Source organism: Polyodon spathula, chromosome 6, assembly GCF_017654505.1.
Source record: "Polyodon spathula isolate WHYD16114869_AA chromosome 6, ASM1765450v1, whole genome shotgun sequence".
NCBI lineage: Eukaryota > Metazoa > Chordata > Actinopteri > Acipenseriformes > Polyodontidae > Polyodon > Polyodon spathula.
In genome coordinates this window covers 48,041,397-48,066,550 of record NC_054539.1, presented here as the reverse complement: position 1 = coordinate 48,066,550, position 25,154 = coordinate 48,041,397, and the positions used below count along the sequence as shown (strand labels likewise).

The 25,154-nt window shown below is 37.1% G+C and overlaps 1 protein-coding gene across 3 annotated transcripts in view; it reads left to right on the top strand.

Annotated features, from left to right (window-relative positions):
• The first annotated feature begins 207 nt into the window (after positions 1-207).
• The window catches only part of si:ch211-63b16.4 (kinesin-like protein KIF3C), a 28,003-nt gene continuing 3,056 nt past the window's right edge, over positions 208-25,154 (top strand). The window contains exons 1-19 of one of the 3 annotated variants that reach the window (XM_041253008.1): positions 208-476; positions 6,445-6,592; positions 7,640-7,749; positions 7,834-7,895; positions 8,387-8,470; positions 9,108-9,258; positions 9,578-9,651; positions 10,008-10,146; positions 10,865-10,948; positions 12,798-12,835; positions 13,934-13,957; positions 14,051-14,158; positions 14,559-14,638; positions 14,795-14,951; positions 15,952-16,035; positions 16,291-16,806; positions 18,850-18,921; positions 20,375-20,497; positions 21,031-21,222. In XM_041253008.1, coding sequence (XP_041108942.1) covers positions 6,579-6,592; positions 7,640-7,749; positions 7,834-7,895; positions 8,387-8,470; positions 9,108-9,258; positions 9,578-9,651; positions 10,008-10,146; positions 10,865-10,948; positions 12,798-12,835; positions 13,934-13,957; positions 14,051-14,158; positions 14,559-14,638; positions 14,795-14,951; positions 15,952-16,035; positions 16,291-16,806; positions 18,850-18,921; positions 20,375-20,497; positions 21,031-21,222 — 2,112 coding nt within the window. In that variant the 5' untranslated portion in view covers positions 208-476; positions 6,445-6,578. Of the gene's footprint in view, positions 477-6,444; positions 6,593-7,639; positions 7,750-7,833; positions 7,896-8,386; positions 8,471-9,107; positions 9,259-9,577; positions 9,652-10,007; positions 10,147-10,864; positions 10,949-12,797; positions 12,836-13,933; positions 13,958-14,050; positions 14,159-14,558; positions 14,639-14,794; positions 14,952-15,951; positions 16,036-16,290; positions 16,807-18,849; positions 18,922-20,371; positions 20,498-21,030; positions 21,223-25,154 lie in introns of all 3 variants that reach the window. The other 2 variants (XM_041253007.1, XM_041253009.1) reach the window with 2 other exon arrangements.

Genomic DNA, 25,154 nt, shown 5'->3' with positions numbered 1-25,154 from the left:
CTGCCTGTAGAAGTAAAGAAAGGCAAGTTACCGTTGGTGTCCTGTTATTATTGAGTTAGACTGTACAAATCATAAAGCTATCCAAGAAGTTTGTCATTAAACAGCTTAGCCTCTCTAAAGTGTTTTTATATTACATTGTTATAATTATCTTTTTAAGCTTATTTTTTATTAGTTTTTTTTTTTTTATTTAAACAATTATAAGTAATTTTTCGCAACAAGATAACCAGGATATGGCACTGCCACTGTCTGATGTACCCCAGCGTATTGACTTGGTCTCCAAAGAGTTGTAAAAAGTCAGCAGGCACCGGCCGCTGTAGCTGTGACGCAATGCCAGTGGACTACTCAGAATACAATAGCAGTGAAATGAGGCGGTAAAAACATGCTATCAAAGACTTTGCTATCCTGGACAACTCACAAGGCTGTAACCTTCTGAGTTTGACACACTGACAAAAATAAAGGACTGGAATCTTTCAAAGGTGAGTCTTGATGATGTTTCCTATCCTAAATTTATGTAGCAATTTTTGGATCAGTGCTTTTTTGTAATCTTGAAAGAATATTACATTTTGTGGCTGAACAGCAATAGGAAGGTACAGGTTTGTTTTGTACTAGAATGAACGGTGTGGCAACCAAACGAATGTGGTCTAGAAATGAATAATAAAGGCATCAGTTGTCTTCCCTGTTTCACTAGCTTACTTTAAATAAACGTTGTGACACTTTCAAATTACAGTAATGGGAGACGAAAAAAAAATAGAAGTAGGGATCTTTTTGTGTTGTACAATACTAAATGTATGGAACTTTCAACGGTAATAACCATCTTTGCATTATTCTGCTTTTGTCAAATGACTGAAATTAGTGGCTATAGGCACGGCAAAGATAGTTTTATAGGTGTAGGCTAGCCTAGTGCTTAATTTGCGCAAGCGGTAGCTGTTTCCATCAAACCTAGTTTATACAGTAAAACTCTATGCGTATGGGGGAAGGGGAGGGGGGACACGACAATTGTGATCGAAAACGGGCAAAATTCAATACGAGCGAACAGAAAAAAAAAAAAAAATCCGGTACGATAAATGATGCGCACAAATGCAATGGAAATACAGTACTTTCTGAACTATGAGCTAGCGCATACCTTTTTATTTATTTATTTTAGTCATAAGATGTATTTTGGTCAGCGCAGCACATATCTTGTCAGTCAAGTGACACATATCATAAGTCAAAGGAACTGCAAAATGATATCGCAGAAAGAGTACCGGAAGCTATAGGACAGTACGTCATGTTAGGATTTCAAAATGTCACATTTTGTTTGATTTCAGTTTTTCGTACAGTACGTGGAAAACTACAAACCGTTATGTAATTCAATATGTTAACATTATTCAATAAGTTTCATTCGAATTTATGAAGCAAAATGAGTTAATTCTATATGGTGATGCAAAACATTTGGCCATAGCTGTAATTGCCCCTCAATTATCAAAAAAACAAAAAATTTGTTTTTTGTTTTTTTTTTAAATAAATTGACTCCACGTGGTAATTCAAGTTAAATTGGGGGGTACAGTAATACATGCCGTGTCACCTTATGTACTGCCTGTGAAATGTTGTCACAGCCCCTGTACACAGTGTTCCTACATACATAAGATCCTATAATATATATCTATATATGTATTAGTATACTATATATATAATATATCATATATATATATATATATATATATATATATATCAATCGCCTGCAGACACAATAAGAATAACCAAATTTAGCAGCTTTAAAAGAAGCGTCGAAGGATATTCACCTCTGGGTCACCTAGAAGTAAAAACTCGTGTATATCAGCAGATCCTTTAGTCGTAGTCCCTCGTCAGTTCAGTCCATTTAAATTTATGCGCAGTCACTAACTTTCCGTTCCACGTGATTTTTACTTGCACTAAAATAGATGGTATTAGAAGCCTTCGGCATATGCTAATATATATATATATATATATATATATATATATATATATATATATATATATATATATATATATATATATATATATATATACATATATACATACATACATACACACACACACACACACACATATGTCGTATGGTGTAAAAAGACAAATGTATCAAGTGTAAACAGACAAAGGTACAGTATAGGTTATGCGAGTCAGTGGGTGTACAATTCAGGTTATGGAGGACCGGTGTCCCTCCTGGTTTTTGTTCAAACCATACCCCAAATTAGTTCATTGGACCAATTAAACTTCTAATAAGGTCCAATAAAGTACTTTAGGGTGCAGTTGGAATAACAGAGAATGAGAACGATAGTTTAGTCATCATTCACTTTAAGGTTGGACTGTGTTTTTAGAAACAAATACAGTCGCACTGCTTTGCAGTTACACGCATCTTTAATTGAGCTCCATTCGGCAGCCGCATCTCTCACAGTCCAGCTCCTCATTGCAGCCGGTCCACGGTCCACGGTCCACGGTCCACGGTCCAGGTACTCAAGTCCAGTGTTCTCCTTTCTTTAGCCAGATGGGTTGATATAAATAACCGGCAGCTAGTTAACACCTCAACCCATAATTAACAAGATGGTCAGTTATTCAGCTGGGGCTGATCAGTGCCCAAAGTAAATCAATAATATTAATGAATAAATCATCAATCTCAAACTCAAAATAAAGTGAAAGCAAAACAAGAAAATAGTGACAACACAATTAATACAAATAGTAATAGTAACAATAATAATAATACTTTGCAGGTGTGACGCATGCTTATATGATCATGTCCGCTAATATCACCTACATTTAATTATAATGTAAAATAAAACGTACCTCATAATGCTATGCTAGCGTTTTTGACGCACCGTCCAATTTAAACACCACGATTGTCATTTCGGGATTTTAATCAATGGACAGCTGGAATTGAAAGGTGGAGAAAAACAAAACAGGTGTGTTTCAGAAGATATGGAGAAAGAGGAGAAGATACATGTAATAGAACATAGTAATAATGCAAGTACATCAGAAGAGAGAGAAAAAGAAAAAAGTTAAGTTAGAGAGCTAATTTTAGTGTAATTTTGTAAATGTATGTTTTGTATTAATTCAGTTATAGTTTCATGAACCCTGTTGCACTTTATAACAATTAATAACACAGGTGTATAATAGGATATCATATAAACTAGTGGTATTCAACCTTTTCATCTTAAATACCAGCGTTTCCGGCAGGGACCACCAGGTGTACCAGTAACTATGTGCAATCTTGAACGACTATTTTAAAACCGAGACTGACCCCATTACAACTTGGTTTGTTGTGTCTGTACTCACTTGTTTGTTGCCTCATTCTGCTGAATGGTGAATATATGCGGCTGATGACTGCAATGAACTCAGCATGTCTATATTTTAAATATTTTGCACGTGTGTATGGAATTGGTGACTGCACCATAATTGTGAACAGTTGTAATATGGGAAATAGCATACTGTAGTTCCCATGCTCTGTGTTATTGAAGTCCTGATCTGACAGCATGTAATAGAACACAACAATGTAGTTTAACAAAAGAAAAAAGGAATAACTTTTCTGTCCTTTTGTTGTTTTTTTTAAATTAATTTTTGTAACGAGAGAAACAAACCCTATGGATTTAAACCGGTCTTGTCGGCTGCAGACATCCACATTTGAATTTCCTTCAGCCTCCCACATTGTACCTTTACCCTCCTTTTTGTTTTTCTAAAATTCCAACCCCCAAATGAAAAAGGAAAGTTTCTAAAATTTAAAGAGGCATACTGTACACATTTAAGACAGGTCAGACTTTTAAATTGGCACTAAAACTGAAATAAATTCATACGTAAATTGAGCCTGATTCATACATTGTATCCTGCAGACTCATGCCCATGACGTAGTAGGACGAGGGACAGATCTCTCCCAGGATGTACAGTGCCAAGAAAAAGTTTGTGAACCCCTTAGGATTTTCACATCCTTCACATATTTCAAACCTAAAATGTTGTTAGAGCTTAATCTAAGTCCTCATGAAAGGTAAAGATAACCTGACTAAACAAATGACACAAAAATATGATACTTTTTCAGCATGTATTTATCCACAAATGATTCAACATTCAACATCCATGTGTGAAAAAATATGTGAACCTTTAGATTCAGTAACTGGTGGCACATTCTTGAGCAGCAGTGACTTCAACTAGCATTTCCTGTAACTGTTGGTCAGTCTCTCACATCAGTTTCAAGGAATTTTGGCCCATTCCTCCTTACAGAACTGCTTCAACTCTGTGACATTTGAGGGCTTCCTTGCATGGACAGCGCACTTCAGGTCCTGCCACAACATTTCGATGGGGTTTAGGTCTGGACTGTGACTGGGCCATTCGGAATTTCTTTTTCTGCAGCCATTCTTTTGTAGATCTGCTTGTATGTTTAGGATTATTGTCTTGCTGCATGACCCACTTTCGGTCCAGCTTCAGCTCACATACGGATGGCCTGACATTCTCCTCTAGAATCTTCTGATACAATGCAGAATTCGTGGTTGTGTCAATGATGGCAAGCCGTCCAGGTCCTGAGGCAGCAAAGCAGCCCCAAACCATCATACTCCTACCACCATGTTTGATGGTTGGGATGAGGTTCTTCTGTTTGAACGCAGTGTTTGGTTTTTGCTAAACATAAAGTTTCTCATTGAGGCCAAAAATTTATACCTTTGACTCATCTGTCCAGAGAACATTGTTCCAGAAGTGGATCATCTGTGTGCTCTTTGGCGAACTTCAGACGGGCAGCAATGTTCTTTTTAGAGAGCAGTGGTTTCCTCCTGGCTATCCTTCTGTGAACTCCAATCTTATTCATTCGTTGCGACTTCCTTGATGATTTTATGGTATGTTCTTGGAGAGATTTTGGTAGGATGACCGTGTCTGGGTAGAGTGACTGTGGTCTTGAACTTTCTCCATTTGTCTGACAGTGGATTGGTGGAGCCCAAATCCTTAGAAATGGTTTTGTAGCCCTTTCTAGACTGACGAGCATCAATAACTGTTTTTCTGAGGTCCTCAGAGATTTATTTTGATCGTGGCTTGACGTGTTTCCACACACCTGTATGCTGAAGACCAAACTCACAAAGCTTCTGATCTGTTTATAGGGTGGGGCCTCCCAAACTCACCCCTGAAGATCTACCTAATCATTTAAACACCTGATTCTAATTATCCCCTTAATTGAGCTGATAAAACCAGGGGTTCACTTACTTTTTTCACATACCCTGAATCTTAATTACTCATTGTTTGTCTAATTCATACATCATTTTGTTTCAAAAGACATGGAATTGGTTAATATAAACCCTATTTGATATTTAAGAAAGGACTGGTTTTGATTAAAGATGGCTATTATGGTAAAACTGTGGAATTTCCATAATTATCATTGGGGTTCACAAACTTTTCTTGGCACTGTAGAGAGTGTGGAACATTTGGTATTATACATTTGCAGGAAGCTGCTTGCATGAGAGACTCAGAGACCAGGTGTGCTGTAATCGAGAAAGAAATGCATAGCCGTCATAAAAGAACGACTGGTTTCTTTCTTGGTTCTCTTAGTCATGCTTCTCTCTGGCTCTCTTTTGCTGTTGTTCTCCAATTCTCTCTCTGTTCTTTTGTCTCACACCACACCATTTGTCTCAGCAGCCTGCTACTTATCCCCCTATCCAGGCCATGTTTTATTAGCCTCTAGATATATTCTCCTGCTACAGACCCGTGAAACTGCCCGGTGTTATGCCAAGTAGTGTCGTCGGGCAAATACTGCTGGTGCAACTCTCGTATTTGCTTGAGTCAAGACTGCACAAGCAGCCTCTGAACAACTCTCACACTCAGTTCCCACGTCTGTCAGCTGCCTACCAAAAACATGAACAGCGGACACATCTTTAACACACACAAGGACTTACAGAGTGGATAACATTGTTTTGAGAATTAAAAAAATAAATAAAAAAACGTTATATTATGCTTGATTGAAAATGCTGAATTCTCAGACAACGTGCATCTGAGAGCAAAACATAGTATGAAATCTTTTAACTTTCAAAACGTAAGAGATACTGGAGCTGTGCCCCGGCAAGCCCAGGCATGAATTAAGCATTGCCTACAGCTATGGACTAAAGCAGGTAAGATGACATACTTAGTTTTAAACATTTTTATTTTAGGGACTATATGAAAACTATGTAATGCTATATTTAAAATATATTCAAGCTGCATACTTCTACACTTTAGCGATCTGGCCTGTGTTACATACATCAGTGTATACCTGGAGAGCAACCCCTGAACTCCTATTTGTCAAGAAAAAAAAGCAAAAAAACATAATATTTAAGTAATTGCATAAAGTATCACTCACAATGACTGCAAACATGCTATTTAATTGCATTCTATTTAATGTGTGCCCTGTTACTAAAGCACTGCCTGACTATTTTTTAAAACAGCATGGGGCACACCTTTAATGACTATTTTCTTTTTTCTTGTCAGTGTGTTCAGTTTTTTTTTTTTCAAGTGGTTCAGAAAAAATATTGGATGAACAAGAGTACATTTACAGAAAAGAAGCAGAACTTCAAGTGACAAACAGCAATCTACATTCCTACAGGAGCCTCCCAAAGGATGGGATGGATGAGGTTGAGTTGAGTGCTAATTTAAACCTTTCCCTCTTTATGACCTGTAAGAGCATCTGCCATATCTATCTATCTATATCTATCTATCTATCTATCTATCTATCTATCTATCTATCTATATATATATATATATATATATATATATATATATATATACATAATTTATAATAATAAAATTAGTGTCATGTACAATTGGTTAAAGCCATTTCGGTATGAGATATATATATATATATATATATATATATATATATATATATATATATATATATATATATATATATATATATATTATTTCAAAAGCTTGCAGACAAGTCTTTAAACTGCTCAACTTAGTCAGATATCAGAGAGATGAACCGCACACCGCAGGAGCTTAATTTTAATGTCCAACCCCTGCACATGACAAATACAAATTTCACATATGTTTATTCAATCAGGATGATTAGGGGGTCCTGGCATGAAAGCTGGCAGGAAATGTCTTATTATATAATCAATAATAGGAAAGAAACAAATCATTTAAACAGGACAAAGCGATTAACAAAACAAAAACAAAGATTATAAAACAGAAGTACAAAATAAAAACGTGGGAAAGCAAACAACCCTGGTCATCTTTTATTTGTAGGATTTACAACCCTGGTCAGATTGAAAATACATATTTATGAGGTATTTAAAAGGAATTGTGAAGAGGCCATTTTAATGGTTCAGGCAGTGAATTCCAGAGATGGCATACACAATATACAAAGGCACATACTTGATCTCAATTTGGGGATTTTAAAAGTAGAACTACCATTTGATCGAAGAGCATCGCTAGAGTTACATGTCTCTAACAGAGATGTAAGATAGTGTGGAGCATTTCCTGAGTACACCTTATAAACTTAACACAAAATACGAGAGAGCCTTCCAAACTGCACAATCCTAAAGTTTCATAGAGAGTATAGTGGTGCTGGTTGTAATCTGCATTTAGTATAAACATTGCAGCAACCATTTTACTTAGTAAGATTATTTTGTTTTATATAAAGAATTCATATTTATACATACTTGTAATTCTTTGAACTCAGGGCTGAAGAGTGTAAAGAAGCCAAGAAGAGTTGCCATGGGAACAAAGGAAAGGCTTTTTGCAAAAGCTTTCGAGTTGTGATAAGGATTTGCCCCCGGGATCCAAAAAATGGTCAGCTGCATTGCAGTGTTTCACTTTCTGTTTATGCCATAGTGAGGCTTTGCACTTAACAGGAGCCCTGTTTCTGATTTTCAGATGAGTTAAAAAGCACCATTAAAGTGAAAGAATCAAACAAAATCATAGTGGACACTGGGCGGGTGAGTTTATTAACAGAAATACTTATAATTATATATACATCCAGAACTATAATTGATCTTCTGACATCTTTCAAATGTAGTCGTTGCCCTCTAATGAACCAATGAAGAAACTGAAGGGTGACATTTTGTTGTGATGCCATCAGCATTGTGGCAAAATGTCCCGTGCTTGACAGTAGAAAGACAAACTACAGCAAACCCTTTTTCATCTGTCTTCAGCAAGATAATTATCATGGCGCACTCTGGAGACATGTTTTGCAATTCAAAAACAAGGCTTCAAAATGTGCAGTGCCTTCTTGGAAATGTGCAGTGCCTTCTTAGAAATGTGCAGTGCCTTCTTGGAAATGTGCAGTGCCTTCTTGGAAATGTGCAGTGCCTTCTTGGTTGCTCAAATTGCTACAAAAAAACATGAGCAAAGCCAAGGTAACTCAAACTTTTGGTGAGTTTAATTTATTTAAAAAGCAAAGAGTTTTTTTTTTTTTTTTTTTTTGAAGGGCCATCAGCCTCACATTTTGGAGTTTGATGCTGTTTGGGATGAAAATGGCTCACAGAAAGAAGTCTATGAATCAGCAGCAAAGGTAATTTACCTACAGACACAATACATCAAAGTTAAACTCTTCAAGTATTTTAACGTTAACAACCAGCTTACTAACATGACAGCAGAATTTTTTTTAGTTTTTTGTCAATAGTTGCTAAATAAACAGTAATTGATTTATATGGTTAAAAAAGTACTACTTTCCTCAACATTTTTTAAAAATACTCCAAAAAATATAAATTTCAATGATAAGATGAGACGTAAATAAAATGCTTAAGACATAATAGGTAGTCCTATTAAATAACAATCCATTATATCCATATCCATTAGCACTAAGCTAGAGAAGCTCTAATAAAAATAAACTGCTACCACAAATACTACATCTCCTTCGGTCAGCCTGTACCTTGTTATGTTTCCTATCTGTGCATTTGTTTTATAATGCATATATACTTTTGGCAAGACAATTTAAAAATGTCACAAAATGTGACTGAATGGCATTTATTATAGCATAAAGTGAAAGACAATGCTTGCATTGTCCTAAACACACCCTGTGTATAGAAATATCTAAGAAGTGCCTTGTAAAGACTTATCTTCAGTGTGTAGAACAGAATGCAGGCCTAGAAGTGATCGTGAAAAGAACAGATAATAAAACATGTTGTTTTCTTCATGTTCTTTTTCAGCCTCTTGTGGGCTTTGTGCTGCAAGGATTCAATGGATGTGTCATAACGTATGGGTCACCAGCAAGTGGGAAAACGTACACATTGCAGGGTGGATCTCTCACAGGAAAACAAAGGGGCATAATCACTAGAGCTGCAGAAGATATATTCAACTGTATCCCCTTGCTTAAAAAAAAGATAATTTAAATTATTTATTGGAAAGTGGGCAATTCACCGGAATACACAGCCACTATATGCCAATGTTTTGAAGCCATGGCCAGTAAATCTCATACATTCACCACCATTGCACCTGTCGAGTGTTGTTGTCACAGACTAGACCACGACTCCCCCTTAGTTCCACCCTGTAGTTGGCGTGAGGGTGGCTTATGGTTTGTACAGTGTCAGTAAGCAGTGTATGTAACAGTTATGCACATTTTGTTTCGTCATTGTCATCATGCTTATATCAATCAATTTCACCTTAACCTCACAAGCAGCACCTGAAGCATCAAACTGCACAATTCGAGCTTCCTTTATTCATATTTCCAATGAGAAAATGTATGATCTGTTGGTAAGATTTACTATGTATTATGTAGTGTTTGATTTATATTGATATAAAGATTAAATTATTAATTACATTTTAAATAAAATTTAAATTTACAAATGTTTATTTGTGCATAACACAGTGGCAACTAGAAAAAAGAGAGGAGGCCTTTTAATTTTTTTTATTTTTTATTTAGTAACTTTAAAACCACATGTTCGATTGTCTTAGAAGATGGTGTAATTATACTTTATTCTAATTGACAAACACTGTATACATGTTGTTGGTATGTGCACTAGTTCATATGTGCCAGGTAACTCAGGAATGCTTTAATGCATACAGCAATATAACCAATTCAGTAACCTGTACCTACTCATCTGTTCCAGGACAGCCAGCCACAAGAAGTGAGCCGCATCCATGAGAGCGAGGAGAGCGTGTTTTTGGAGGGGTTAACTGAGGTGGAGGTGGCCTCTGCTGAGGCTCTGCTCCAGCTTTACAGAAGAGGGACTGCAAATAGAAATGCAGGTACAGTAGACTCATGATCCGTTAAACATTTTGTCTAGGATGGATGAATCACTGAGTCCAGCTAAATTCAGATACTACTGTTCTGTCTGGGATTGGTTTGACCAAACTCTGTGTATATCAGTCCACTGTAGGGTTCTTTGCTGAATTGACTCTTTTAATAGCTCTGGTCACTGTGGGGTTTTCATTTTACTGTGGAGTTTTCAAGTCTTATACAAGAATTGTACTGTTTTACCACACTTACCTTTACATAGACAGACCTGATTGTGCTTCATCGTGCTTTCGCTACTATTCTACTACTGCATGCTTAACTAGTTCGCTATGATTTTGTCAAGGTGTACTGTTGAACATTTTGTAAGGAATAGTGACATTAAAAGAGCTGATCATAAGACTCTCTCAGGGCCAAGTAGCATTGTGCAAATAGACAAATACAGTCTTACGAAATGTACAGGCACCTTGGACTTTTATTCTGCATAGGAATCCTGTGACCCTGTTTTAAATGGCAAGTTCAAAATTGACTAACACTGGGATTAAGTTAGTTTAATTTTGTCAATTAAATTTCAGGCACTAGACAACCATGTTCAGTTCAAGGGCAGCTGTGCTTAGATTACATGTGTATTGGAACTGGGATGCTGTGTGTGTGTATGACAGAGACAACCCACACCCAGGCAAAACCATACTGTAAATTAACTGTGGTGCATTTTAACTCTGTCATTCACAGGGGTCTCAAAGGGAGAGTTTGCCAGTAAAAGTCACATAATATTTAATATTATTATTATCAACACAAACCTGACAGGCAGTGAAGGTAAGGAAGGAACTTGAATAGTGTTTAACAATAATACAGTGCTCCCTCTATATTACACAATTAGATGTTTAGGTACATTGTACATGTATGATACTTCACTGTGTAAGGACCCTCCTCTAATTCATTGTCCTCAATATGTCACAATATTCAGTGTTTGTAAGTTGTATTGCAAAATAATGAGGGAGCACTTTTTCATCTTTCTGTTTGCTTTATTTCAACGTTCTGTTTAATTAGCAGTTTTTGCCACTGATCAACTCAAAAAAGTCCTTAATGTCAAAGTGAAAAATAAAATCTACAAATTGTTCTAAATTAATTACAAATATAAAACAGAAAATAATTGATTGCATAAGTATTCACCCCCTTTGCTATGACACACCTAAATAAGCTGTGGTGCAACCAATTGTCTTTAGAAGTCGCATAATTAGTTGAATGGAGTCCACCTGTGTGCAATTAAGGTGTTTTACATGATTTCAGGTTAAATGCATCTATCTCTGGGAGGTCCCAAAGATGGTTAGTACATTCCCTAACAAAAACTACATCATAAAGACGAAGGAACATTCAAAGCAAATCTGGAATAAGGTTCTTCAAAAGCACCAATCAGGGGTAGGACATAAGAACATCTCCAAGGCATTGAATATCGCCAGAGCACAGTAAAGTCCTTTATTAAGAAATGGAGAGAATATGGCACAACTGTGAATCTGTCTAGAACAGGCCGTCCTCAAAAACTGAGTATCCAGACGAGAAGAGCACTAGTAAGGGAGGCCACCAAGAGGCCTATGGCAACTCTAAAGGAGTTACAGTCTTCCACGGCTAAGCTGGGAGACACTGTGCATATGGCAACAATAGCCTGGGTGCTTCACAAAATTGGCAGTTATGGGAGAGTGGCAAAAAGAAAGCCATTGTTGAAAAAAACACATCAAATCTTGGCTAGAGTTTGCCAGAATGCATGTGGGAGACTCTGAGACCAGGTGGAAGAAGGTTCTATGGTCTGATGAGACCAAAATAGAGCTTTTTGACCTCAATGCTAAGCGCTGTTTGGTGCAAGCCTAACACCACACATCATCCTGAGAACACCATCCCTACCGTGAAGCATGGTGGTGGCAGCATCGTGCTATGGGGATGCTTCTCTGTGTCAGGGCCTGGAAAGCTTGTGAAGATAGAGGGCAAAATGGATGCAGCAAAATACGGAGAAATCCTGGAGGAAAACCTATTGAAGTCTGCAAGAGACCTGGGACTTGGGAGAAGATTCATCTTCCAGCAGGACAATGACCTCAAACTTACAGCCAAAGCCACACTGGAGTGGCTTAAAAACAAAAAGGTCAACATCCTGGAGTGGCCCAATCAAAGCCCGGACCTCAATCCAATTGAGAATATGTGGAAAGATTTGAAAATTGCTGTTCACCAAAGGTCCCCATCCAACTTGACGGAGCTTGAGCAATTTTGCAAAGAAGAATGGGCAAAAATTGCAGTGTCCAGATGTGCAAAGCTGGTAGAGACTTATCCAAATAGACTCATGGCTGTAATTGCTGCCAAAGGTGCCTTTACCAAATATGACTCAAGGAGATGAATACTTGTGCAATCAATTATTTTCTGTTTTGTATTTGTAATTAATTTAGAACAATTTGTAGATTTTATTTTTCACTTTGACATTATGGACTTTTTTGTGTTGATCAGTGGCAAAAACTCCTAATTAAATCCATTTTGATTCCATGTTGTAACACCCAATAAAATGTGGAAAAGTCCAAGGGGGGTGAATACTTTTGAGAGCCACTGTATGCATAACTGTTCTATTTATAACTATTATTTGAGCAATGACTCCAATAACAATTACATAAACTGTTTGTTTCAGCACAGGATAGAACAATAACAACTAGCAGGCTAACTCTGGTAAGACTGACTTTTTTGCTTGTTGGTTTTAAAACAAATCCATTAATTATTTATCAAAAACTATACCAAGGGGATAGAGAGCCAGCTGAGAACCAGCATGTTTCAAACCACCGTCACGTATACAGTCCCTAATGTGTTGCTGACTAGGATTGTGTTAACCCCCTGTGGCAGTGTGCCCGCCCCTGTGAGTCTTTATGTTTATATGTTGTGTGTTTAATGTGGGTTTATGTGTATAGATGCACGGGATATAATGTGGGTTATGAGCACAAGTAATGTAAAATGTAGATTTGTATTTAGGCACGAGACTCCAATTGAATGATTGATTAGCAATTGATTCTCGGTACAGCTGTATAAAAGGTGCACGTTTTCACCCACTCGGGGTTGTGTTTTCATGAGTGGAGAATGGGATTGGAGACGGAGGTAGTAGTAGTAATAATAATCATAATAACAGCTCACCGTGTTTGTCTGTATAGTCCGTTTTGTTTGTCTCTTTGTTTTGGCTAACAGTGCTGTGTCCTCCTGTGTTTTGTTTGTATTTACAACCTTTTATTTTCTGTTTGCCATTAACCCCCCCCCCCCCCCCCCTGCAACACTTTTCACCAAATGGGTGTAACAAATACACATTTTTTTTCTGTGCAGCATTTCTTAATGTATGTGTTACTCGCATTAGGAGCAGAGAGTTGCTGGGGGACAGGCTGATGGTTTAGTAAACCAGATGATCTTAGACATTATTTCCTGAGAAATCGATTGAGGTCACAGTGGTGATATGAAACGTCCTCTAGATGTGCTAATATACAAAGTGAATTTAAATAACATGAAAAATACATTCGATATTTCATGCCCATACCAAATTGCTCGTTAATATAACATTAGGGAATCCAAAACTATTGCTAATCTGGGTCTGTGAAACCTTGGTTGTATGTTTCCTTGCTACATTTCATAAGGAAATGTCAGTTTACCTCAAATCCTCTAAAATCTTTACAGTAGTAGACGAGGCAGTGACAACATATAATACAAAATGTGTTTTACTGCATAAAGAAACGCATTTAAGAAATGTGTTTGGTAAGTGATATTAAATACAACCCCTCTTTTCTACAGGTCGATTTGGCTAGCTCTGGTAGGGTAAGTACATTTCACCAGATTGTTTCCATTAGTATTTTGGCAAACAAACTAATCTTTTAAAGTACAGGTAACTAGTGATAGCTTTGTTTGCAGGTATCCAGTCGTGGAGCCATCAGTGATGGAAGGAGATATTTTCAAACTGCTCACGAAAACCCTCAGGAGGCAAAGATTCTCAAGAGGTCCCTTACAATATTTGGAAATGTAAGAAGCACACTCACCAAAGCATTTTTCTTATCCCCTGCTGGGTGATGGAGGTGGCACGCTTTAGCTTTAGCTATGAAGGAACTGCTCACTCCATTGTAATGAATCTTGCTAAGGACAGTCTTTAGCACATATTATTGAGAGTATCAGAATGTGAAGGCGTCTCGTCGGCTCACAGTATGTCCGAACTTAAGTACTGTAGGTATAATAGTGCGGATCAAATTATGAAGAAACATGTTTTGTGCATTCTTTAGCTCAAGTTATTAAATATTAGAATCGGGAAGTGAACTTTAAAGCCTTCCTTAAAATGTGTTTCTTTTATGTTACGACATCTTGAATGCACAATATAGCCATCCACTTTCAAGTTCAAGTTCAAGTTTTGTTTTTTTTCTCATTGCAGGTCATCTTTGCACTAAGTTCTCCAGGTTGCCAACATATACCTTACAGAGAGTCTAAGCTAACGAGAATTCTAAGAGACTGGTAAGAAAGAGTTTTAATTCAATGAAAACTCCTTCTGCAACCCTTGTTTAACTAAGGATTTAAAAACAGCATTATTTATACTTATAAATCCTAGCAGTGTTTTATTGTCTTGCAGTCCTTAACTAAACGTTAAAGAAAATGTCCCTTCTTTGTCAGCCTGGGGGGAAACTGCTTGACGTCTCTGATAGTAACCGTCTCCTCAGACCTGTCCTCTGTGCACGAGACTCTGAGCACCCTGCAGTTTGCCACCAGAGCGATGGCCATCCCCAGCCGTCCAGTCCGAAACTCCCAGATACAGAGCTGTGGTGTGCAGGTAAAAAAAAAAAATGCTGTATCTCTTCAAAAGTAAGTATTTTAAAGTAGCTTCAATTTTTTTTCTTTTTTATTTGCACTCTTCCCTTGAATTTGTATGATTTTTACCACCACTGTGAGTGGTTCTTACTGGAATTATTCAATTATTAAATACTAGCTGAAGTACTCGCTGTTGCCCGGGGAAATTCAATATTTCATGCATGACAAATTTGTGAACGGTAGCCTTATGGTTTCCTATAAGTTACCAATCTTGGATGTCGCACAATGCGCTCAGACCCCTTTCCCTTTTTTGGTTTTGTGGGTTTCTTTAATTTTAGGTACATGGCTACTGTAGTGATCCAGCAATGGGGTTACTAAATAAAGTACCCCAGGGGTCAAAATTTTGGATCCAACAATAGTCCTCGACCTTCCCCTGGATGAAAGAGGAGGCCATGGAAAGTTTGGTTGCACTGGCTCCTGCGGGGTCCGAATGCATAAAGGAACAGACAGACAAACTTTCTTCTTTATATATTAAGATGTTTTTAATTTTGTTAAGTCTGTGTTGAGGTGTCTGATTAAGTTCAAGAGCTGCTTTTCATGTATTTATATAAGGAAGCACCAGCACCATCAAGTGCAAAGCAGTGTATTGGCAGCAAAACGAAAGGAAAGTAGCAGATCCCAAGATGACGCTGGCTCTCTGACACTCTGACTGATCTAGTCTAAGCTACATATATCTATGAAAGGCAACTAGAACTGAAGAGCAGTACTGAGCTCAGATGAAAGCACCTAAAAACATTAAAAAACAAGTATTTGACAAATTTCAACAAGAACCATTCCGAAGGTTTGAAGTAAAATGGTACAAAAAAAAGAAACCACAAATTACATTTGAAGCTACTTACTCAAGGGTGTAAAAATCAAGATCTTTTTTTTTGCAAGCCCCTTTAACATCCACTTTTCAAATACCCAAATCAATACAAATGTGGCATTAAAGACTTACTGTGAATTGCTTGTTCTTTCTCTAGGTCAACAACGCCAAAAATATTGAAAAGCCAAAAACAAGTGTCGGTAGACCCCAGACTGAGTTTCCTTGTATAGGTGACAACAAGGTAAGAAGTCCAGTAATGACTGCAGTGTTTAATCCATTAAACAGACAGAATTACTTAACCTATCACAATCAGTAAATTGTTAATTACATGGGGTATACACAAAACACTTTGTGGATAACTTATTCATGGACTTTGCGTTACCCACTTAGAACCATTGTGTACCCTCTTTTTATCAAATTATGATTAAACATGGGAAGGTTTGATGAGTTTAACAAAGATACATTCTAAAAAACAAAATCTTTATCTACATTGTAGGCTATTCAGATCCAGACTTGCCTTCCTCCAATCCTCTTCAGTCCAAGTCCTCCTTCGAGATGCAACGATAGGAGACGCAAAGAATCTCTTCCCAAACTGGAACATCCCAGAGAACTGAAGGTCACCTTGCCCCACCTAGAGAAATCAAGCGAGAAGATCCCCTATTTGGTGAAATCGGCCCCGGCTCCAGAGAAGAACAAACCTGTGGAGGAGCGGGGCAAGTCTCTGAGATCTCGCTCCAGCAGTCTTGCGGGACCCCCAGATCCTCTCAGAGACAAGCAGCCCAGAGTGGAGCCAGCTTCCCCCAGAGTGTCTGTTGAGAGGCTGCCCGCCGAGATGCTCAAAGCCCTGGAGTGCCCCAACTGTAAGAAGGAGAGGAGGATCAGGGATGAGTATGACAAGTACATCATACAGTCCAGGAGGGACAAGGACAGTCTTCAGCAGAAGATTGCAGAACTAGAGGCTGACCTCAGGAGGTGTAAAGAGGAAAGAGTTGGGGTTTCAAACAGTGGCGAGGTAATGCAATCTGCAGACAAGGATCCTGGTAGGTTTGGGGTCCTGAGCAGTTCTGGACTGGTGGACATCCACTGTTTATAGTATTTTCTTGTTGTCTCACATACCACACATAGGGTCAGTGATTTTCCACAATAATGAAATTGATGTGCTGAAAAAAAAACTGGCTTTTTGACCGTTTTTTGACAAACACAAACAATAATAAATTGGATTCTCTTATTTCAGTATTTCCTGTGCTTTATATCACATTTTTATCCTCTAGTGGCAGCTATAATACATATCAACTTGTACCCTGTGCAAATCCTCCATATTTATCAAATTATTTCTATTTGGCACAGGGCACAAATACGTATAACAAAACAGTTCAAAAATTATTTTAACACCAAGATGTATGTTATTGGATTTATGTCTACAGCTCACATGACACTGCAACAAGCAAGCTTCCAGTGTTGTTACTAATGATTATTACACATCTAGAGTTTGTACAAAAAAAAAAAAAAATTATCCGCTAATGTAAAAGGTCTTCCTACTTAAGTAGGCAATCCTGCAGCATTCACTTGTCTCTGCTAAGTATTGCTAATAATGCTAATAGACTGAAACATTTAAACTTTTATTTTGTGTCATTGACAGTTTCCTCCAAAACCATTATCAAAATACAGTAATCAGTTTAACACTAGATTAAAATAAACTGACTGCATTAGTCAGTAGAGCTGCGATTAAGCCGATAAAAACATTTCATTACTATAGCTTTTGTTAGGCACCATTACAATGAAATCTGAATAAGTATTCTTAAAGGACAGTGAAGATAATAGCCTTTTTAAACAAGTCGTGTTGCTATGGCTGTGTCTCTTGACTTTCCTTTTGCTGTTTGCAGTGTTCCTGCTTGTGACAGGCTGGCAAGTGGATAGAGGCCCAGAGACAGACTGCAGTTCAAAAAAATAATACTTTTATTTACAAATAAGCACAAAATAAAAGGGCACAAGGGCCAAAACAAAGATATTCAAACACATATAACAAAGCAAAACTTACAAAATAAAGGTTTCCAGGCTGGGCGATGCCTTCACTGGATCATTAAAAACAGCACACAGCACACAGCACACAGCACCATCTGCTTGCTTCCTCAGCTCCCTCCTCTCCCTAATGGGAAGCTGAGGCCTCTTTTTATGTCGGGTGGCTGGGTGCTGATTGATCGTTAATTACTCTATTCAACCCCAGCCACTTGAACACAATAAACCCAAGCAGGTAGGGGAATTTAACCCCATCCCTGCCAATCTGTACAGGGCAGAGCTCTGCTCTGCCACACTGCTGTTCTTTCTTCGTGTGTCTCGTGCTGTATTCTGAATATGCTTTAATAGCTGTGAGAATCCACCTCTGTACCAAGCTATTTTTGTTTTTATCTGTTAAGTTGGAGCAATAATGAATATTCTCATGAGGTAAAATGAACGAGAGAGACCGGGGTCCAATGCTGCCTCCGGGTACCGCATGGTGTCCAGGGGTACAAATCTGGTGCTAGATTCTAGCGCCAGGGTAGCTCACATTAAATTCTGGCGCCAGTAGACATGTTTAATTATTTATTTTTCATTCACTTAGCAACCGTAGATGATCTCACTGGGTCTGGACGACTCACATGACCCACCCACAAAACACTAGAAACTCATTAAAGAGTGGGGGGAGCTTGTTTGAACTATTAGTTGAAGTTAAACTTTAGTATTAAGCATTTAAAATGCTGTTTGGTATCGTTATCAGCATTCATTTTTTAAGTTATCTTTTAAATAACGTATTAGCCTTTATTTAAACAATGTCGTTGGAAAGTTAAAAAGTACAAATGTCAAGTAATAAGTAGAACAGAAAAAAAACAGTAATATTTTAAATGGAAAATCATTGGCTCTACATTCAGATTTGCCAATTTTAAAACTGCAGTTCTTTGCAGTTGTACTAGTGTTCAATTATGGGACTTTTAAAAGGATAGGAATTTATTGCAACATGTTGGGCTTTCATTTTGGCTTTTGTTTGCTCTATTACATTTGACAAATTTACCTTCCACAGGAACAGGACATAAAGGAGATTGGGCATGGGGAGACTGTGGTGGAAACACACAGGGACAAGATGAGCAATACGGTAAGCACAACTGAGCAGTGCAAACGGGGAGGAGGAAAATACAGGGAAATGTGAACAGATGGCTTGTGGGTGACGTCAGACCAGGAAATACCGACAATATTGCGGGTGGAAGCGTGATGCGTGTATTTATTAAACAAATTAAATACCTGAACAAAACACTTCAAAACAAATGGCACGATGGCCAAAACAAACAGACAAAACACAGCAAACCCTAAATAAACAAGTGTCGTGCTGGTTGAAGGCCAGCATGTGTAGCAATTGTCAGTATTTCTCTTTAGCTGTCTTTACCTTACGTTCCGCCTCTGAACAGCCAACCTCGAAGAACAGCTTTTATACAGCTGTGCGGGGCTCGATTGCTTGTTAATAATTCAAATCGAGCCCAGACACAATCTGCACGTGAAATGATTTGGCAGGGAAGGCAATTAACCCTTCCCTGCCGACCCTAAACAGCCAGGCATGTCACCCAATGAAATAAATAGTGCTCACAATACTAAACAAAATAGTGCCAAGTGCTCCAAACTAATATTTAGTGCATAAACAAAACATAGAAAACCAACAAGATAGTGAAATAAAACAATATTCAAAATACAAATAAAAAAAACAGCTCACTTGCATGGCTGGAGCCCAGGGTAGCAGAGTGATGAAAAAGAGGGATGCACATCTGTCTCCAATACAACAGCTCAGCCTACCAAGCTCCTCCTAAGAAACACTACTCTTTTAATACACAAAAGGAGGACTCAACATAAAATGATTGAGGCCTTTACATGATGCACGGCACATGTAAAAACAATGATAAAACCAAAATAAAAGCTTATTGTCGCCACCTGCTGTTTGTTTTGATTATCGTTATGTGATTCCTGTATTTTTTTTTCACACTGGTTAAATCTCCCTGTTTTCCTAATTAATTTCCCTATATACCTGACCATCCCCCTATCTATTCTACTACCATAATTCTATACCATCGCTAAAAAAAAATTTCTGAATATGCGAAGCCCTCAACTCTTCTCCTACCTCTAATCTCACTTCCTTATATCTAGCACATTCGATCATCAGGTGTTCCAGTTTCCGTAACCACACATCTCATACACAACCCATTCTCATGCGCTCCAGTTCATAGAAATGTTCGTTTAAAGTTGAATGTCCTATAAACAGCCTCCATACCATTCTTCCCGCAAACTGACTTGACTTTGATTTATATCATTTGCGTCCTTTTTTCCCCTATTCCACATATTCTGCCATTCATTCACTATAATCTTTCCTATTATTTTATAATACTCCCTTAACCTACTGCATATTCTCAGAGCCCTAGCTTGTGCCACATCCAATTTTCCCAGCTCCTTACTATCTGCTTCCTCATATACCATACATCCATAATCTAGTATAGGCCTGATCAACGAAACTCTTTTAATTATGGCCACCATTATCTGTTATCCCCACCGGTTACAATCAGCAGGAGGTGGAGCAGTTCCGAAAGAATCTCCCCGACTCCGAAGCCAATGAAGGTCAACTGAAGCAGACCTGCAATGTCCGGCTCCAGCAGGCCCAGCTTCTGCACAGGGCAGTTCTACAGGAGAGAGTGTGTACATTCTACACCGCTCTCTAACTACAAATCCCAGCGAAGCTAGCAGTGGTTGGAGTTGTAGTCTGGGATATGGTTGATATATCCACTTCCTAATACCAGAACCCACTTTGATCAGTCTTTTTACTACTAATTACTGCTCTAGGCCATATACAGTATGCTGTTACTTCAGTCAGTAACTAACAGGTGTTATTTATGCCTGTGTACAGTCCTAATAATTTAGTAGGACAGTACACAGGAATACATAACATCAGTCAGGCACTCCTGCTGCTAGATACAGGTTGTTTCCTTTTTTTCCAAAGCAATTCTCTTGGTCAGGCTGTGCATAAATGTCCCCTTTTAATAAATAGAAGATGAAAATAAGCTGAAAACAGCAGACATGTCAATGTCTTGCATCGTTAAACATAACATCTAAAATGGCTTTAGGTAAAGAGTGAGGCTTTAGGTAAAGAATGAGGCTTTAGGTAAAGAATGAGACTCACGACCCACTGATGTCGTAATTAATAATGGCATTTTTGTTTTTATTGCAGGATGGTCTGCTCATTGAAATCGAGGTGCTTAAAGCCCAGCTTGATAAGGCCTGCCAGAGAGAGAAGGCTGTGACACAGAGGCTGAAGACAGAAAAGGACAGAGTTACCCTGGAAACCGAGGACCTTAGGAGCCAACTAGAGAAAAGCAAGGAAAGAGAAAAGCAGCTGATTTGCAGACTGGAAAATGAAAAGGTCAATGTTATCCAGCCTTTGCTCAGAAAGAAATGGTCTCTGATAGATGTGTTGCAGTATAACATGGTTATGTTCAATTAAAAGTATAAGAAGGTAAAAGTATATGAAAGTCAAGTAGACAAATGTTTTCTCTATTTTACTTCATTTATTTATTTATTTATTTTATTTTTTTGGGGGGGGGGGGGGGGGGGGGGGGGGGGGGGGGGGGGGTGATACCAGCTGAACTTGCACGTGCAAAACACTTGCTTTCAAAACCTCAAAACCAAGTATCTTCTTCAGAGTGGCAATGGAATGTAAACATTTATTAATTTTATTATTTTTATAAAATTAATTACATTGAAAATATTACATTTTCAATATTTATTTATTATTTAAATTCAATTTTTCTTAATTACAAAATTTATTTTAGTATAATATGAAATTTAAATTATAATTATTTTTAATGTTAGTTTGTAAATTATAAATTATTGATTATTTTAAAGAATATTCACAAATTTTAAATGTAATTATTATATCTTTTATTCAGTGTTTTTTATTGAAAAATAATTAAATGCTTAAATATTATTTTAAAAATTTAATTAAAAAGTTATTTTTATTATTATTAAATTAATTTCATGAAATTTTATAAATCATTGTATTTTATATTTTCCCACCACACCAATTAATAAATGTTAAAAATCTCGGTTAAAATCTTACTTTATTATAAATTAAATTGATAATATTTTTATAAATTTTATATTTTATTTTTATTAATTAATAAGTAGTGATTTATTATTAAAAATTTAAATTATATTATTTTATGATCTATATTAAATATTTTTTATTTTATTACAATGGAAGAAAATTTTTAAATGTTATAATATATATTATATTTAATTAATTTTAAAATATATTTAAAAATTATTACTTTATTTTATTTTGGATTATACAATTAATTAAATTTTTATTATTTAAATGGGATCTAATTATTTAATTTTAATTATGTTAATTAAATCTATTAATGCTATTTTTTATCTATTTAAATTTATTTTTTATATAAATTTATTAATTTTATAAAATTATTTATTATACCAAAAATTATTAATTATTATTAATTAAATTTAATTGTCCAATTAATTAAAAAAAAAAATTTAATTATTATACAAAAAAAAATTTTTTGATTATTAGTAAAGGTGATTTTAAAGTAAAAAAAACATTTGGCTGTGGGCCAGCGCAGTTTACCATATTAATTTATATTGATATATAAAAAAACAAGAAGACACCACTAAGTGTACTATAGTGTGTACACTGATCTGTGGTGGTCATTACTGGATCATGGGTGTGACTAGATCTATAGTAACATTCTATATTGATATATATATATATAGATATATATATATATATATATAATATAATATATATATATATAGGACATATATATACTATAAAGAAAGTCTGCACTCCTTGAACGAAGCTTTTTGTTGTGTCAGTGCCTCAGAGTTTCATGCATTTAAATAAGGATTTTTCCCTCTTATCTACACACCATACTCCACACTGTTAAGGAGAAAATAAGTTTTTATTGAGAAAAGAATTATATATTAAAAATACAAAACTGAAATATCATAATTGGATAAGACTCCACCCCCCTGAGTTAATACTTGATTGAAGCACCTTTGGCAGCAATTACAGCTATGAGTCTGTTGGGATAGGTCTCTACCAACTTTGCACACCTAGATTTGGCAATATTTGACCATTCTTCTTTACAAAACTGTTCAACTTCCTTGGGGAGCGTTGTTGGACAGCAGTCTTCAAGTCATGCCACAAATTTTCGATTGGATTTATGTCGGGGCTTTGACTGGGCCACTCAAGGACAGTTAAGGTGAACTTCCGTCCCAGTTTCAGCTTTCTTGCAGAGGGCAGCAGGTTTTCCTCAAGGACTTTTCTGTACATTGCTCCATTAATTTTGCCTTCTATCCTGACAACAGCCCCAGTCCCTGCCGATGAGAAACATCCCCATAATGTGATGCTGCCACCACCATGCTTCACAGTAGGGATGGTGTTCTTTGGGTGATGCGCTTTGTTGGGTTTGCGCCAAACATAACGCTTTGCATTTAGGCCAAAAAGTTCCATTTTAGTTTTGTTGCATACTTCAAATGGGATTCAAGGTGGGCTTTCTTGAGTAATGGCTTCCTTCTTGCCACCCTACCATACAGGCCAGATTTGTGGAGTGCTTGGGATATTGTTGTCACATGCACACTTTGACCAGTCTTGGCCATAAAAGGCCAAGGGTCTTGGTGGTCCCATGCACCTTCCACTTCTTAATAAGGCAACATAAGGTGAACACTTTGAAAGGGGGTATAGACTTTCTGTAGGTACGGTATATATATATATATATATATATATATATATATATATAGAGAGAGAGAGAGAGAGAGAGAGAGAGAGAGAGAGAGAGAGAGAGAGAGAGAGAGAGAGATGTAATCAAAAGTTTACATAAGGAAAACAAGTTACAAGTAATAGATGTGTACAATTATTTGTTTCAGCAATTTTTTTTGCAAAACTCCAAAAATGCTAATTCAAAAGTATTCATACCCTTTGATGCTAGGATAGTATTGTCTACAATGTGCTAGAAATATCAATATGATAATACAGAACCTAATTCTAGAAAAGTCTAGAAAATGCTGGATTGTAGGTGAACATTCTTAGAGAGTATAAAAGGGTTAGTCATTGGATGATTACTGTCATTGCCAATCAGTCAATATAGGAAAAAAATAAAGAACTATCTGAAGACCTTAGGCAGATAAGTATTTATTGTCATAAAGCTGGAGAAGGATACAAGAAGATTTCCAAACATTTGAGTATCCCAATTTCAATTGTTTCTATTGAAAAGAAGTACAAGACTCATGGTATTGTCACAACGCTCCCTTGGTCTGGAAGAAAGAAGGTTCTTTCACCAAGAACAAGTAGAAGAATTGTGAGGAAGGTTAATAACAATCTGAGATTGACTGCCAAAGATATTCAAAGTGAATTGACTGCAAGTGGGACTGGGGTTTCCATTTCAATCACAGGTCGAGTATTGCATGGTGAAGGTCTCAATATTCACAGGCCAAGGAAAAAAGCCACTTTTAGGAAAACCTCACAAGAACAGTTTCTTAAAGTTTGCAAAACGGCATTTGAATGATGGATATGAGTTCTGGTGAAAGGTTTTGTGGAGTGATGAAACTCTAGCTATTTGTGCACGCTGCTAGTCATTACTTTTGAGAAAGTCTAGTGAAGGTGTACAAACAAAATAACACCATACTGTGACAGGGAAAGAATCCAGGCTGCAAATTTCCCTCCCAACCAAAAAGGGCACTGTGTAAGGTTGGTGGTATGCTTCCACATAGATGGGGCAACTCGACGGTAGGCAGAAACCAGAAGTTGGCTATCTTGGAGGAAGCGCGTTGCTGCAAGTACACAAGCAGGGGCAGGCAGCGACTGGAGAAACCTTGGCGCAGGGAGGAGTTGGGTAGTACAAAGGGGATGCAGCTACGTAAGTATGGCCCCTTGCGCTGAAGACAGTTTTGTGTTTATTGCAAAGGAGGAATAGGAAGCAGGAACTGCCACCACAGAGCCAGTGCAAAGGTGGTAATATCCTTCTATTGGGCTGTTTTTCCTCTAATAGCACAGGACATTTAGTTCCAATACATGGTAAAATGGATTCTGTAGCATACCAAAAGATATTGGCCAATCATCTGAAACCCTCCACTACAAAACTTGGTTTAAAGCGCAACTGGACGTTCCAACAAAACAATGATCCAAAGCACACATCAAAATCTGCTTCAGAATGGTGAAAGAAGAATAAAATCAACGTTCTGGAATGGCCTAGTCAAAGTCCTGATCTAAATCCGATTGAGAATCTTTGGGTATGAGTTGAAGAAGGCTGTGAACAAGAGAAGTCCTCGGAATTTGAA